Below are 17,572 nucleotides of genomic sequence, written 5' to 3'. Positions count from 1 at the left end.
ATCTGAGACAGCATTGTATCAGTTCCGTAACACAGATATGGTCAGACAAAGGCAGTGCTGCCAAACTGCTCTAAATAAAGCAAGATCCTTCCAATTGCTATGAATGGATATTTTATAGACAATTTCTCTCCCACTATAATGTAAGATCCCAGTAAGGGGCTGCAGATAGGTTCTTCTTTGCTTGGTGTGTACATGAAGGATTGCTAAGAGCAGCCTTTGAACCTGGCAGTAGGTCCCACTGATGCAGCTGACCTCCCGTGCCGCGCTGCTGCTGTGATTAATATGATCAGTCACTGGAATGCTCTGTCAACCATGCAGAAATTTGACTGGTAATTTCCATGAAGAAACTGTATAGTATTTACCATCAGAAGCAAGCTTTCATTAGATTTCCAGAATATTTAAATAGCTGCTGGTATTGTCTTGATGGAAAAGAAGCAGCCTCCAAAGCTCATTTTCTGCCATATTACTTTACAGGTATGTTCACATAGTCTTGCATTTTGTGAGATGTGGTGCTATGAAAAGTGGCCATTAAGCTCTAAATGAAAGTTTGATGTAAATAATTCAGAGCCCACAGGTGTAGAGGGGAATTTTTATTTACACTCCTTCCTTAAAGTTTCCCATCTGACACTTGTTCTCCCTCCTCTCAGAGAATTCAACCCACTGATCTTTCTATTCCCAAGGAGGAACACAAACTGGGAGAGAGAAACTGGAAACAATACCTCGCTGTAACTGTCACCTCTGCAGAGGACAGCTGTGCAGCAGACCAGTTTGCTAGAAACTAATCATGTCCATCCAAAGGTGCTCAGGATGGCTTAAATGTCCCAGCCAATGTTTCAAAGCAAGGCTATGCAAATTAAGGGGCACAAGCTGTCTGCATGGTTTAAGCTCCCCATAGCTCCATCCCCTGTTTGTTTGTGTGGTTTGGTTTTAACAGCTCTTACTGTCTGGATCCAGCAGGGAAATTGGTCCTGATCCTTGCTAGTCTCCATAAAGAAATAATTCACAGCCTCATGTGTATTCATGACCTTCATTTATCACACTTGTAAGGTTCTAAGGAATGGAATATGAAGCAAAAAAAAAAGGAGAAAGTGATGTGAAAGCTCTGAATAAAGCTTTCACTTAGCCCCCCATATCTGACAGGTACTTACACTCAGAAATGGTGGCAAAGCCTGCATATACCTTTCGATCACACCAGCACTCCTCTTTCTCTAGTGGCTGCATGCACATACTAATTTCTCTGTCCTCTCTAGATTTCCAGTACATTAATTGCATGTTATTGCTGCTACTGCTATTTCTAAGCTATGCAAGGGGGAGACCTTCAGTCATTTGTTGGATTCCTGCAGTCATAGGTATAATGAGTTGCTTACCACTCTTACAATCAAGGACTGTGAGTGAGAGGAATTATGCAGAACAAAGAAAATCAAAAATTAAAAAATTACAATTCAGAAGCTGAATGGAGGAGAGAGAAAATGATATAATTACATCTTAGGGAAGAGAAATTCCAAGTATCTTCTTGTACATTCAGGTCTGCAATGGGATTAGCAAATACATCTGCAAGGGCTAGAATTTAAATTCTGTTCTCTCAGATGGACAGAGAAGCTCAGTGGGCTAAAGAGTCCTGGAGCCATGCTCTGTGAAGTCTTCCACTATGACGTGGGGACAATGTCTCACCAGTTTCACAGCTTGAAAGCTTTGTCACAGTGTGGGACCTTGGCTAGACTGATTATCAGAATACAAGAAAAACTGCTAATCTCCCTGAAATCAAGACGGGGCAGAAAAATCAGGTTTTGAATAGGCCTATGGGCATGCTGACAGAGAATGGAATGGGGAATGGGGGTCAGGGCTTGCTTGTGCTGTGCTCAGTCTCTGCCTCCCCTGCACACACCAGATATGCATCAGCAAATGTTATAAGGAAAGCTGCTGCAGCAGCACCGGAGGCATACAAAGACAGGAGGTGTATTTACAGCAAACGCAGGATCCTTGAGTGCTGAAACAACAAACAGGAAACCAAACTGCTCTCGCTTTGTGAATTCCTATCTGACATTTAATGTGGCACAATCATGGGTACGTTTTCACTTTGGACTCTACAATTCAGTGTTTAGAGCACATGGATGCATTTTCAGTAGCAACAGCACAAAAAGAATGGGGAACCGATTGTTACTGTTCTCTTTTCCTTTCACTGCTGAGTTATGTATATAGTTTCTAAATAATCATGTGCCAGGTATGCACAGTAGGTTCAGGCCAGTATGTTTGCTGAGCTGGAGAGAAAGGTGCTGAGCATGAAGAACATAAAAATGGAGAAAGTGGAGAGAAGACTGTCCTATCCTTTTTGAGAAGTCCCAACGGTCCTACCCATTGGGAAGCCCAGTTTGGGAGCACAGGTACAGCACTGAACACAGCTAAATGTCCAAACAGCACCGATCAGGTTGAACAGTCCTCAAAACAGAGGAAAAACAGATTATCTTAAGCTGTTTGATTCTGAACTCTAAAATAGACATCCCACAGGGTTTCAGTGGGACCCTTAGGTGTAGTCGTGGAGCTTTTCATACAGTCTGATGACTTGCTGTGGCAAGAGAGCATGAGGAGAGAGAGAGGATGCTCATTAGCCTGGAGTGACCCGGGTCTAATTTTCTTATGTGATATGAGACACATTGTTCTACATAATAAAGAGATTAAAAACTGTATGCAGCCATCTGAAAAGGGGGCAGGTATAAAACTTACTAGCCTCAGCTTTGAAAAGATACACCAGTGCTGGAGAAGGCTCAGAGAAGGGCAACAAGGGCAGGTAAAGGTATGGGACAGATTCAGCACTTTTGGTTTGACCATGTACAATCACATTTGTGTTTCCCTATGGATTTCTATCTAATTTGCTAATCTGTGGATTTCCCACCCTACAGAAGTTTTTAACTCTACAAGATCAGGGAGACTTACTTTGTGAAGAAACTAGAACCTGTATTTTTTTCTGCCCCCAAAAATACAAGTTTGAAAATTCCAGACCAGTCAGTTGCCTGCAACCTAGGAAACTCATATGTGATAATGTAAGATTTTAGCAAAAAACTTGAAGAATGTATTGAACTCCTAGAGTTAACATGCACAACCCTGCTAATGCCTGATCACAGGGTCCAAAACAAAAAATGACTGCCATGCTTGTGTTGCAACTCGAGCAGGAGGAATTTTCTAACTCTAATACTGCTTAAGATAGAAAATCCTTTCAGGAAAAAATATCTGCTCTCAATTTTACGTGTACCAATGACAAGGAATACACTCAAAAATTCCCATGTATTTATTACCTCCATCATTAAAACCTGATGACCAATCTCGAAAAGTCTTCTCAATCCAACCTCTTTTGAATTAAACATTTCCTGCAAATTGACATTTTCTGGTAAAGATGTGTGCAATGAAGCAACTTCCAGTTATTTCTGGCCCAATCTCACCCCCTTCTTCCCTTTGTGATTTCAACTACCTCTGCAGCTAGATCTCTGACCTTCATTCTTTCTCCAACTGCATTATACTATCAACTCACAATTTATCCAACTCCCTGAAGGATTTGTGCCACAAATGCCTGCCTCTGCAGACATCTTTTTTCTCTTTTGCACCTATATCTTCTACCTTCATCATCTGCTTACAAGGAGTCCTAGAGTGACGTTATGATGCTTGTGTCCCCATTTGTCTGTTCTGTTTATGCTGGATATTTTGTTCTGTGCCTTCAAGACTGGCTCTGAAAAGCGAATGTTTTGTTTTGGTTTTGTTATCAGCCTGCTCCCCCACGGCTGGTGGAACACAGAGAAGGGGCAGTACATAGTGTGGCTTTTGCTTTTTGCTTGGCTTTTTGCTTTGCTCTTGCTCTTGCTTCTGCTTTGCTTCTGCTCTGCTCTTGCTTTTTGCTTCTGCTCATTAGTTAGTTTAGCTAGGCAGTCTGAATTTTTCCCTGGACTGTTTTTTTGTTTCCCTTTCTTGGAACCACTTGAGCCTGCTCCGGACTGGGACTTGGGAAACACCGAGAGTTTCCACACTGTGGCCTGCAGCAGCCATTCCCAGCACCGGAGGGACCGATAACAGTGTGACCACTCCCAAGAGAGACTTTCTGAATTTGTCATCTTTTTCAGAGCGGTGAAAGAGTGTTGTCATCTGGTATTGTTCATTTTGTGTGCTGGAGGGTATTTTGCCTGTTAAATAAACAGGTTCTTTCCACTCCTCTCCGAGGAATCCTTCCTGAACCGATTGGGGGGGGTGGGCCCGTGTGGGTTTGCTTTTTGGAGGGGCCCCATTTTGGAGGTTTTCTCCCAAATTTGCCCTAAACCAGGACACAAGGGTAAAAAGAACAGGGATTATATCCAGGCAAATTTCAGCTGGAGGATACCTTTTAGCAGATTGAAAGCCATCCAGAAGGATCTCCCATTGTGTCCTTAAAACAGCTAGTCTGGCTTTTCAGGATTTGGCTGTTGTTGGCAGTGCTACCTCATTAACATGCCTTTTGGCAACCACACACTTGTAGTACTTGTGGCAGAACATTTTCCAGCCATCTCTTCCAATACCATGTCAAGACAGCCACTGAGGCTGACCCAGAGTTGACAGAAATGAAAGCTGTTTAGTTTGCAAATATCTGCATTGTCCTGCCTGCCAGCTGGAGCAGGAGAAGAAGGAAATATAAGTGAAAACATCCACTGCTTTCCAGCATTCCACTTTTAAAATAATGCATTTGAGAGAGAAAAAAAATGCTGGAAAGCTGATAGAGATTCTTGCTCCATAAAATAGACATTGCACATACATTTAGTTCACGACTTTCCTGTGCACACAGAGAAGAAGCCAAAATAATCCCTGCTCATTGACACCTGTGTGTGCTCCTCATGATAGGTTCTGGGGATGATCTCCTAACCTAGGAGGACGTGTCTTGCTCAGGGTCTCAGTGGGAAACCACACCTGAAATCTGTGAGTGTAACAGGAATGGCTCTTGGCCATCCTTCATTGCCATCTGCAACAAAACTGTGCTAGATCCCCAGCCTAGGATGAGAGGTCCAAATAATTCCAGATACACAGTTCTTCACACATGGTAACAGAAGAAGTCCCATAACAATGAAGTGTTTTCTCATGCATTGTCATGACAGAAACCCACATGAATTTCTTATATTTTGTTTATATGATGTTCCAGTTGCAAAAAGTTTCTGTCACACTTTCCACTTGTTCTGTGTATTATGTGCAGGCTCGCAATGTTAAAAATTCCTCACGTTTCATCATGCCTACACTTCAATAATAAGAGAAATTGTTTTCATGCGCATTTCTCACTCCAAGGTTAACTCCCAAACACTTAACACAAAACATAGATGTGTTGTTTACACAAAAGAGAAGAACTCTGGGTGAGAAAAGCCTGGTCTCAAGTTTGGGACTTTTACAAAGTCCTAAAGAGACATTCACTGGGATTTCTCAAAAGCCCTGACCTATCCCACTTTAACCGATTCACTTATTTAGGCAACTTAACAGTTTGTAAAGTCTTAGATGATGTCAGGCGGAACTGGACAAAAAATTGATTTCTAAACTATTTGGCCATGCACTACTTTAATCAAATGAACTAAAGGGCACTATTGGTAATTTTCTGTCCTGCTAGGGAAGCTAATTTTCAGATACTATTCAAATGATCCCTGCGAGGGGCCAGATAGATCAGTATATTAATGTTTTGGCAGCTTCAGGTAGTACAAAGATTGCCCTCTTTTAGAGTCCAAATAGTATTTATGTTACTGTTTAACATACACACTTGTTTTTCCCATTATTTACATCATACCTTCTAATTGCAAGCATCAGATTACAGACCATATTTACACAACTTAAAGTCAAGAAACGTGGAGACTTCCCCACCAAAACTTTTTATTTTCCCTTTTACCAGCTTACCTTATACACTCCACTGATTCTGGCCTTGATTTTAGATCCTGGTCTTTAGCAGCCACTCCAAAATGAATGGGGAACAATCCTCCAAGAATAATGTCTCCCTTCTTCTGTGCCCGTTGGTTTGGCCCATAGGCAGCAGTGCTCCAGGTAAACAGCAAAAGAATCAAGCAGCAGCTATATGAAGTCATTGTTCCTCTTTTCACCAGGGGGTTATCGGATGCGAAATTGGAAAAGATGATGTAAGAATGCAGATGTCAAAGCTTTTCCTTTCCTTAATACAGCACAGAGAGGATTTGGGGCACATGTTGGCAGGGAGATAAGCAACAAGGTGGGAGCCACAGTGCTGGTGTTTCTCCCTCTGTCTTCTCCATTGCAAAAAAACAATTCAGCTTTCCTTCTTCCTTCCTAACTGAAGCATTATGGAGAGACCATCTCTGAGAACTGTAAGAGAAAGATTTGAAAGTGATTCCAGCTATACACCAGGACCCCTCATTGCTATGATTGTTCTGCTTTGTCAAGCCAAGCCCTCAATATGCCCCTGAAGCTGCCCCCACTCAAGAACCCACCTGGGACATATCACAACCTTGGCAAAGTCATCCAGGCACCCTGGTGACACAGCCACACCTCCTCAAACAATGTCAGATGCCTGATTCTCTACCACATACCTAAGGTGGGTTGCTTAATCTTCCTATGGTTCTGTGTGACTCTGGTCATAGCAGATGCTGTAAAACCTGTGATCTGACCGGTGTCTATGAACAGAGCACACTGTGAGACCCGGGTGGGCAAGTGGGGAATAAGGAAGGATCAAAAGCAGTAAGAATCAAGCCTTTCTCTTAAGCAAATAACCATAATAATCTTTTGGTGTTGGTCCATCATCTCCTATCCATTGATCATTCTTAACCCTCTGTCTTTGAACTTATCCTTGATAAAAATGAAACAAGGTCACCAGAAATAGTTCTTTTGCAGTGAAAGGGAGAATGAACTCCAGGGAAGCATTTGAAACCAAGATACTTCTCCTTAATGAGTCATGAAGGCTTGAAAGGTTTGGCAATCATGCCATTGAAAGCTTAGCTATAGCAGCCTTTGAAGCCTGTTTCCTGGGGATGAAAAATACTGCAGCTTCTCCATGCTCAATACATTTTCCCTGCAGCATGTCTACAGGCCTCCCAAACGAAGAACTAACGTAATTATGGCATATGAAAATGGCTATGGCTACAGGAGAGGAGATAGCACAGAAAATTCACAATGAATAGCTCTTCAGCCTATTTGAAACAGGTCTAAAAGCTAGTAGTAAGAATCTGAAGTTAGTGAAATTTGGAGTAGAAGCTAGGCATACATTGCTAATTCTGAGAACAATTAATTTCTGAAGCAAGTCATCAATAGTTTTTAAGTGCTGAGAACCTTTTTATGAGGCTGACTTATTGTCAATAAATGCAGCTATATGGATTTGATCTTCACTTAGGTCAAATAAAGAGCTACTGCAGAGAAAAACTGTGATCGTGAGGCTTCTTCTGGTAGCCAGTCTGGATGATCATGCATGCTGTATGACCACCAAGCATGTGGAACTACTTTGTACATTTTCATTGCAATGAAGGTTTGGATGCAGCAGTCAATGAGAGAGGAGAGACAAAGCTCCTGTTGTTCTCATGTCTCTGTGGTCACTGCACTTAGCTGGGCAGACGCTGCAATTCTCTGTGGCGGGTCCACTCTAAACTGCTCTTTGGCCCTGGCTTGAACAAGTGCATTTTTATTGGCAAGGGCAATCAAATCTTTGGCTAGATATCAAGATATGTCTAGGTATTGGCAAGTGGCCCTTTGACAGCTGGATGATGGAATTTTAACCAATACCAGGATTAGGAGGGGACAGAGCAATGCTACGAGTGAGTGTCATGAAGTGTTTGAGTTTGGATCTTTTCTGGCAGATGGATGGTGGTTTGGCTTCTTCAGTGCCCAACAGAATAAAGAACAAAACACTTTTCCATATTTCAGTTAGAGAAATATCATCTTCCTCCCATCACCTGTGGTTTCAGGAAAGATAAAAACACTGGTGAAGTGCTGATACAGTGTCCTGAGGTGAGGACCAGCACAGGCAGGGCCAACACTTGGAGGTGAGACGTTTGAAACAGGGCAAGTAATTTCTGAAGAGACACCACAAAGACATGGATGGTCTGACTAATGCTCTTTAGCTCAGCTCATCCCCTCCCCCAGCTGCCTCTGGGATGGCAGGGACCTGGGGTCTGCATGCTCTGACAGCTGCAGGGATGGTGTCCCTGGAGTCTGTGCAAGGAACCATGGGTGGGACTCAGCCAAGGTGGGATGAGGTCAGTGACTTCCCCATCTGCTGTGGGAAGACCACAGCCTGCTGATTTACTACTCAGTTTTTCTGCTTTTACTTTAATAAGGCTTTCTTTTGCCTTTGGGGTTATTGGCTTATGAAAAAGGAAACTGTTTCCATCAGCAGCAGACATACAATATAATTTCGTTTGCTGGGCTGCTGTGTAGGGGTTTGGGCTGATGCTACTGAATATTTAGGAACTCTTCACCACAAGACAGTACATGGCTGAAGTATGAAATGTAGGAAAAGTAAATTCACATTCTTATTTCTCTTTTCTCACAGTAGACAAAGTCAAAGCATCCAAACTGGCAAAATACAGCAAATTTTAAAACAGCATTTACAGCAGTTAGTAGTCCCAGTTGTCATTTAAGAGCATGACAATGGAATAGACAATGAAAATAAAATCATTCATTCATGGTATAGGGCATTAGTTGGTATCCCCGTGAGTAATTTGGAACTAGCAGTTCTCAGAGACACAGAACTGAAGTAGGATCAGAGGTGATGTCTGGGAACAAGATGGGCTATGTATACATAAAGCACACCCCTGAGGCAGAAAACTGAAGGATAAATGTCCAAAGATGCACTGGCACAGAAAAGCAAAACTAAGTGTATGCTCAGCTCCTCCTAAATCTCAGTGTCCAAATTTACAACTCTCCATACCTAAATTTCAGCTATAGCTGGAAAACCAAACTCACTTAATGAGAGACAGAGGACTCACAGGTGCTTTCAAGTGCCTTGCACACCTGAAGATGAAAATATTTTAAGATACTGATTTCCCGATGAACAGTTGTGATCTTGTTGCCAGCGCCCCAGATAATATCTTCTAGTATCAACTTCTGTTGTGGCAAATTTTCCTTCAGTTCTCTTTTCTTTTATTAGATTAAGATTATGAGCCTCTTCCTTATTAAAGAAGGCATTACACAGCTAATGATTGAATTACCTGCTGATGTATGCTTTCAGACATAAAACTTAGCATACTACAAGTGGAAATTGTACTACTAATAGAACAGATTACTCTGGTTCTGCAGTTTCAGCTAATAAATTAAAAAAATTAAATTAACAAGCAACTGAATTTAGATGGAGTCCATTGATATCTTTTTCCTTTGCAAATGTTTTTACATGTAGAACATTATATGAGCTCTTCAATGCAGAACACCTTTTCCCTGTACATATATTCAGCCAATAAAATTCCATAAGATTACTTTTGCAAGAAAAGTAACTAAAAAACTAAAATAGTAACTTTTTTTTTTTTTTTGACATGGCCTGATTTTTAATCCTCCTCCCCTTTTAAAAATAATCCTCAATAGTTTTTTCACTCTGTGTCATTACCTATCAGACATTTTGATTCTGAGCTGTCATGGAAGAGAGCTTCAAAGCTTCCATGGAGGAATTTGAACTGTTTCCAGGGACAGGATAAGCTACCTGGCAACTATTGCCATGGCAGGAACAGTAGCTGAGGTGGGGAGGGATGGTAGCCAGGTACAGCTGTGGGTACTCGCAACAATCAATATCATTTTGCCAGTTTAATGAAAGTTCTAGTTGTCAGACTAAATCAGGCAGAAAAGCCAGAAATGTTCAATAAATCTTTGTTTTTTTGGGTAAAAGGAAGCTGAATGGTATACTCATGGCATGCATTACTGATGAAGAAATTATTAATCAAACAGTAACTAACCACAACTCTCAACAGCAGCTGCTCAGGTACATCCAAGAGCTGACATGGGAAGGATCTCAAGGGATCTCCATGAAGCTGCCCCTTAGCCCAAGAAGGGCTCAGCAACAGTAGTGCAGTTCCTGGCATATTTTCTCTAAAACCTTGTCAGGAAGAAAACCAATCAGACACTCAGGGCAGCCTACTTCAACACTTCTCTGCTCTTACCAAAGAAAATGTTTTCTCACATCTAATTTCAGTGTTTTTTGTTACAACTTAAGCCTGTCTTCTTCTTCCATCTACCACATGAAAGCCACTGCCTCCCTGCCCATAATTATTTGGGATTTGATTCACCTCCCCTTTTACTCCTTTTCTTAGACCAAGCAAATTAGGTTAACTTTTTTTTTTTTTTTTTTTTTTTTTTTCATAAAGATGCTTTCCTGAGCTCAGATTATTCTTATTTCATTCCTCTGGCCTCTCTCCAGCATGTCTCCACATTTGGTGCAGACCAGTGCCCAGAAATGGACACAGTGTCCTTGTCTGGCCCTTACAAGCACTGAGCAAAGTAGTAGAATTACTTTGTGTGTCTTGCAGGCTACAGCCCTGTTTGTACATCTCAGCATGGCATTTGTCTTTTTTTGGAACAGCATGATATTGTTAACTAATGGTAACTTACCAGCTAAACACAAAGCAAAGATCAGCATGTTTATATTCACAAGGCCGTGAAACCTCACAAGAAATTATCATTTTCCAAAAGCTTTTCCCTCACATTCAGTTCAAAGGTAGAACCTGCTAAATTTCACATGATCATCCCGGACACCAACAAGGAACCAGCATGGACCAGCTCAACTAAGTCTCCTAGGCTTTCAGGACCTTTTCACAGCAGATAGCTGGGGAAGATTCCTGCTTACAGCCATGGAAAAAGGGCTGTCCCAGACCCAAGAAGGCCCCAGCTTCCCACACAGCAGCTTTGTTCTGCTTCTGGGAGGCCTGGATGCCCCAAAGAAGCTAAATGACACTTCAGAGGACAATGGACACAGAATATAAGTCTTCATACTACTAAGACCAGACCCGACTTATAGTGGTTAGGTACCATGACAATATGTGAAAAAGTAAATTGTTCACATTTGTCACCAGAGCAAGACTTAACTCAACCTTCCTGCACCTCTTTGGTCAAAATGATGGACAAGTGCACCAAAGATGCAATTAAAACCAGAGTGTTAGGGTGCTCAAATGGAGGAGTTGTGCTTGCATTTTATAGAATTAAAATTGCTCCATCTTTAAATAAGGCAAATGTTAACTGAAAATTTACTATAAAAGAACTTTTGCCTATGCAGAAAAAGACAATTCTTACCTAACACACTGCCTAAGATAAGGAGATTTTTATTGGGACAAATAGCATGATTGAGAGATGGAATGTCAGCCTTGGAAAAATGTGGAGATTTCAGACGAGTGTAGAGAAAAAATTCAGATCTAGAGCAATGATTCTGTTTTAAAAACATTACCCCCACACTTGGTTTTGAACTAAATACAAAACATGAATTCAAGAGCTTTAACCAATAAAAGGATTTTTAAAATCATCAAGACCATCAGGGTCACCAGGACAGTATTTCCATGCCCTGCTATTAGCTTAAGGGCATGTTACCTGTTATAGATCCTATTTTTCTGGCAGAAGTCAAGATGGTAATACACTATTACACTACAGCAAATGTATGTTAAAAATTATATATTACAGTCTCACCTGGCTTCTCAAAAGCTAAGAGGAGGCCGAAATCACAGCACACAAATCAGCCACAGTACTGAAGGAGCTGCTGAAGCTCATACATAACAAGACTTGGCCCGTTCAAATGAAGAAAGCCATATACTTAGCACTGGGAGGAAGAGACTGCAGGAGGAAATGTAGGTCTAAGAACATAGTCTGGTCATGAAAAATCTGACCACTTGTTCTAGAGTAACATTCTCAATCCTCCAGGATAAACTAAATATTGAAAACAGTACAGTAAACCAGGCAATTGTAACATTCAACCCTGCTATATCTGATATACCAAACATCGTCAAGTTTCTCTGAGAGTTACCATTTAGGTTTCCAGAGTTTTCCTATCTATAACATTATTTTTATGGAGCAGCCAGATCTTTAGCTTTCCTTTACTCCTAAGGTCATATACTGGTGTCCATATAATACAGAACCTACTATCAAAGTGTGGAGTCCCACCCTGTTTAGAACTACAAAATCCCAGAGTGACAGAAATATGCCTAGGATATTCCTGCTGATACTCTGCTCAACACAGAAACTTGAGATCAAGGAAACCTAAAATGTTAGAGGCTGATGTCCCAGACTCTTGGGAACTGCGGGTATGGATAGAAAATGGAACCAGAAATAAGCAGAACACTTTTTTCCACAGAGTCTCAAACAAATCTGGTTGTAGCAACAGCAGTCAAAAGAGCATCAGCTCCTGACAGATGCATAACCAGGTTAAAAACCCAAACCTGCCCACAAGCAGCATTTTCCGTGTATGGATTTAATGTGGCATTACAAGGCCTCTGATCTCCCTCCCACTTCAGCACAGGCTCACAAAATTCACACAATCCCATGCCAAGCCACGTAGCTGTGATTGCACAGCTTTGCAGCAACCGCCTTTCCATCAGGACTGTACCTAGTTTTGGGATTCGTGTAACATTGCATCAGTATCATGTTCTCTATCCCTGATCAGTGCTATTTTGGATGCGATATCCCTTTGTGGAAATAATTCTGTTTGCTGATGGCAGGAAGCAAAAAACCAGAAGTGGCAATAGAAAATACCTTAGAGACTCGTTGCATGCACTCAGCGAACACCATTAGCAAACACAGAGCTGTAAGTGGTTTTTGAGTGCTGAGTGCTTGGTGGAAATCTGTGTGGAGGGTGACTTATGTCTTTGGAGTAATTTCTTCACAGGTGTGGCTGTAAGTCAGGCTGAGAAGCAGCTCCAGGGACCTCACAGGCGTGACTGCTTTTGCTTCTGTGAAGGCCTTAAGTGTTTTCTGCAATAAGAGCTAAGGCTCATTTCTACAAGCCATGGCGCAAACCTCTGAAACAAATACTGGAAGGGAATAAGACAATTCCACAACTCCTCATCTTTCCATTCCTGTGCCTTCTTCAGTACAAGTGTGAAAAGTGCATGTGTGCACACATTCAAGGGAACATTGGAATGCACAAGTTTATCACGGCATCTTGGACAAGAAACCTGGGACAAATTCATTAGAACTGCTAAGATGTGCTTAAGAGCTACAGCACTAAAGAGGATCCATGCAGAACAAGTGGACTTGGAGGGATTTCCAAGTCCTAGGGAGTTCCAGAGCCACAGCAGCCCATCTGCAGCCTTTTGGGAAATTGCCATAAACCCACTGGTTATTGATTACTCTAATTTATGCTGGGAGCTGCATTGGACCCTTGAGCAATCTCAGATTTAGAGACTACAGGTACCAGGGAATCCATCTTGCCTAAATCTTAAAGATGTCCTGTTTTGCCTCTCTGTGTTCCAGATTCTGACCTTCTGTTGCTCTGCCATGGTTTGCTAACTTGGTTGTTTCCTACCTTGCCTGTTAAAAAGCCCATTATTTTATCAATTGTTTAAACAGGATGAAAAAGATGCTTTTGATATAATACCAATCTAAAGGCTTCTAGGTAGTTTGAATGATTTTTGTCTTTATATATAGAGGAGATCAAGGGAGACCCATAAGAGCTGCAATAAAACAGGAAGTGAACTTCTTTGCTAAGGTAACATTTTCTATTAAATTGATTTCTCTGACTTTCCTTGCTCCTAAAGAAAGTCTCAACCATACTAACCATGCTAATGACTGTACATTTCAGTCAGAGATACTTTACCCCATCCTATATTTTTTGGGATGTGACTAGACCCTCCTGAACAGATAGAGAAAGAATGCCTGGGGGATATTCTGGAGAATGAAGACAATCTCCACCCTTGTGGCATGGTGCATATGGCACTGGGATGTGGTTTGTGAAACCTGAGTTGTTCAGATTTTGCCTGCAGGTGAAACAGCCTCACCTAGTGTGCCCTCCAGGGCACCTTACATTCCTGCACATCATATGTACATTCCTGAATCTCAAGCAAGTCTTTCCTGGACATCCAGTGCAGGAGCTTTGTCAGCAAGTGTCACTCAACTGAATTGCTCTTAGTTCCTGATTTGCAGGATTTATCTTTTCTGTGTGTCTGGCCTTAGGACACACAGAAGTGTTAAGAGGTGCTGTGTTCACAGCCCACAGAAGTGAAGTCTACTGCTGTGAAATGACCCTGGATAGGCAACTGGGAAGTTTCTTCATCTTTCCCAGATTCTAATCTATCTACTTCCTCTCTTACAAGAAACATCTCTGGGGCTGACAAAAGGATTGAATCCCCTTAGCAAAGTCCTTTTTCCTTGCTCATAGAAACAACATGATCGTGTCATGCTCTTTGCATAAACCCAATTTTTTAAAGATGAGCTTTTCTACAAGAAAATGAAAAGACTCTTCAGGTTAGTTCTTTAATAAAAAAAAGTCAGTCAAAGAACACAGTTTATGAAACTGCATTGCTGTAGTCTGTCTGGAAAGAATAAGGAGGAACTATTGCTGTTATCAGCTCCTGGATGCTCTATACCTTACATTTCTCTCTAATTTTTGTCTCTCTTTCTTCTCTTTAGAAAATAATAGGTTAGAAGGACTGGTCGCTAGGATAGGACATCTTGAACTGCTTTTTTTTTCCTGTTCTACATTGTGAGGCAGAAAATAACAGAGGAGGGGTCAGGGAGGTGCCAAAGCAGTCAGTCATTTGTGAGTAGTTAGAATTAAAATTACACAATTTAGTGGAGTGTCATTCAAAAGAGATGTCACACTTTTTGATTGACCAGCATTAGATCTGCTGGTTAGCAAACTGAAAGGTCAGGGAAGATGAAATAACAGAAAAAGAATTCTCAAATAAGGCAATGCATAATTATCTTTCTGTATTTCTCTCAGTTAATCAACCAATTTTTGATTATTCCTCTACAAAACAGCAAGAGCAAATAAGCTCAGATCATGTAAATAAACAAGAGAAGACTCTGATTGTATCAGCAAAATTCTCATTTCCAAAACATTCTATGATCAATCAGGACTAGGTGCAAGCCCCTAGAAAAGTCAATCTGTCTGTTAAGTGCAGCTTTCAAATAAATTGGGATAACATGTTTCTGATTACAATTTGGCATAGGTTTGTTGGAAGTGGTGCTCTCCCACAGCTGTTGTGGGGAAGGACCCTTGACATGATACCTGTTTCTTTATCCTGCCTGGCTTGGCAGCCATATGTCAATTACTTTGAGACTTTGCTTCCCAACTTGTAATAGTGTCCAGAAATAATTTTAGAAACGTATTGCAACTATGCTTTGTCTATGTCAACAGATGTCAAACTGAGTATCAGCTGAATCAAGGCTGATTCAGGCTTTTCTCTAGCAAAAAAAAAACCAAAAAACCAGATCTGAGAGCTGAACACTTTTTCAAATTCAGCTTTGTCAAATTGCTTACAAGGGAAAAATATATTTTGCTTAGTAATTTATTTTAATTTTACTTGATTTTGTTTTTAAAAACATCTGCGCTTGAAGTAAAATGCTTTATTCACATTTTTGTTCCCTGCAGAATCCTCAGTGAACCAAACAATAAGGACAACTGTAATTCTGAGCCAGTTTCAACATAAATCCAATTCAGAAAAAACACTTAAGTATGTGCTCAACTTTAGTGAGACTTGTCTTTAACGAAATCATGGTAGATTCTAAAAGCTTAGCATGTACTTATTGGTTTTCTGAATCAGAAGCTAAAGTGGCCTCTGGCTGATTGCTCCTTTCTCATTTATATTATTAAAAACAAATAAACACTTCCTTTGTGTTGGATAATTTCTTTTTATACTAACTCCAGCATGATTTATTAATAATTTTTTATGGATTTTTGTGGCCTTTTTATTCCTAATCCTTTATTTTATATTTCTCGTTCTCCACTGTCACAAGCTGCATTTTCTTTTTTTCTTTTTCTTTTTCTTTTTCTTTTTCTTTTTCTTTTTCTTTTTCTTCTTTTCTATTTTTCTTTTTCTTCTCTCTTTTTATTTTTAAACGTTTTCCCATTGCTTATTTTCTCTTCATTATGATTTTCTGAAAGGAATAATTATTGTTCCTTCTCCAGTTTTCTTCTTTCTCCTCCTTTCATTCTAATACCAAAACATTCTTGTCTATTTTTGTATTTCTTTTGCCTGTACATGACCTGTAACCTCTTCCTGCTAGAGAAGGCAGGAGTGAATAGGGTCGCCAGGAAACGAAAACAGATTCAATGTAAAGGGAGTCTTGGAAAGGTCATCAGAAATATTGAACTCTAGCAAGGACAGAAGCTCTGCTAAATCCATAAATCATTAAAATAGATCAGTGAAAGGCACAGAAGAAATTCAAGAGTAGAACTGCAAGCGTGAGGGCAGGTTAGTTATGGGCACAGACAGGCACATGTCCTGCTCTAGCCCTACAGTGAGAGAAGGCAAGTTTTGCTAAGATTTCTTTGTAGATCTGGCTTGTGCTAGCATGTCCCATGGAAGGGGGCACAGGGAGGAATACAATATTGTACACTGTACACTCACCCCTGGAATAGGAACAGTGACCCTCATCTGCCTATGCAATGCACTGGAAGATCAATGCGATAGGCAAGAATTTGTTTATCAGTTATGATTATTTACTTTATTCACCCAAGAAATGCTGCCTGGGCCTGTGAGGCTGCACTTTGTGGCTGCAGACATCCGTAAGATGATACCACAGATCCATGACACGCAGCCAGCGCTGGCAAGTAGCAACACCAATCCAAACAGCCAGTATTGCTCTCCCCTCTTGCACCCCCTGCCCTCTCCAGGGATACATCATATTATTGACAAGTTTGTAGGAAGCAAACTTTCCACAATGATTTGTAAAAGATGGAGTGGACAAGTGTAAACACTTTTCTCAATTTTTTACAGAATTAATCTTGAACCCTACAGATGCATGCTATCTGCCCTATAATGTAAGAAGATGCTGGAAATCACCATCCAGATTAAAATCACAGTCCATTCAATATAAGAACCACCTCTAGCAGCATCCAGTGATGCCTGCTTCAAAAAAGTTTTGTTAGAAAATTATAGTGTCTAATAAAGGGCATGTCTAGCTCCATTAGGTAGCAGTTGATTAATGTCCTAAGCAAATAGGACAAAGTTTTATGAAAATCAGCCTTAATTTTACAAAAGAAAAAAAAAAACCAACCAAAAACCCAAAATCAAACACTCCCATGAACAAGATTTTCCCCTATTGAAATTTCCATGTCACTCTCCTCAGCTGATACAATCACCAAAGGTATCACAATGTCACTGTGATTTTTTTATTGCATCACTATTGGAGGCCATCAGGAGTCGTCAAAATAGATCTTGAACCCTCACCTTAGCTTTGTCCTGCAAATTCTGGCAGTTTAGGTTAAACGGCTGTGATGATGCAATTAACCAACTGAGCTGGATTTGGCACTGAGGAAGACCAGGAGCATGGCACTTGCTGGGGAGACTGCCCAGATGAAGAGCATGCTCTTTTTAGATTAGGACCTAAAATTACTAATTGCAAAGGAACACGTCTAATAATGCTCAAGTGTGGGCTCCTTTTGACTACATCTATCTCAACAGGTCCACTATCATGCTTTTCAACCAGAAAAAGGCTA

At 40.8% G+C, this 17,572-nt stretch overlaps 1 protein-coding gene across 2 annotated transcripts in view; it reads right to left on the bottom strand.

The window, feature by feature from the left end:
- CASR (calcium sensing receptor) overlaps positions 1-17,572 on the bottom strand; it is a 75,440-nt gene that overhangs the window by 37,313 nt on the left and 20,555 nt on the right. For both annotated transcript variants that reach the window (XM_038154464.1, XM_038154463.1), the window contains exon 2: positions 5,884-6,321. In XM_038154464.1, coding sequence (XP_038010392.1) covers positions 5,884-6,068 — 185 coding nt within the window. In that variant the 5' untranslated portion in view covers positions 6,069-6,321. The remainder of the gene's footprint in view (positions 1-5,883; positions 6,322-17,572) is intronic.

The sequence above is a fragment of the Motacilla alba genome, chromosome 1, assembly GCF_015832195.1.
Source record: "Motacilla alba alba isolate MOTALB_02 chromosome 1, Motacilla_alba_V1.0_pri, whole genome shotgun sequence".
In the NCBI taxonomy this organism is placed as follows: domain Eukaryota; kingdom Metazoa; phylum Chordata; class Aves; order Passeriformes; family Motacillidae; genus Motacilla; species Motacilla alba.
This window is presented reverse-complemented; position numbering and strand designations above follow the sequence as displayed.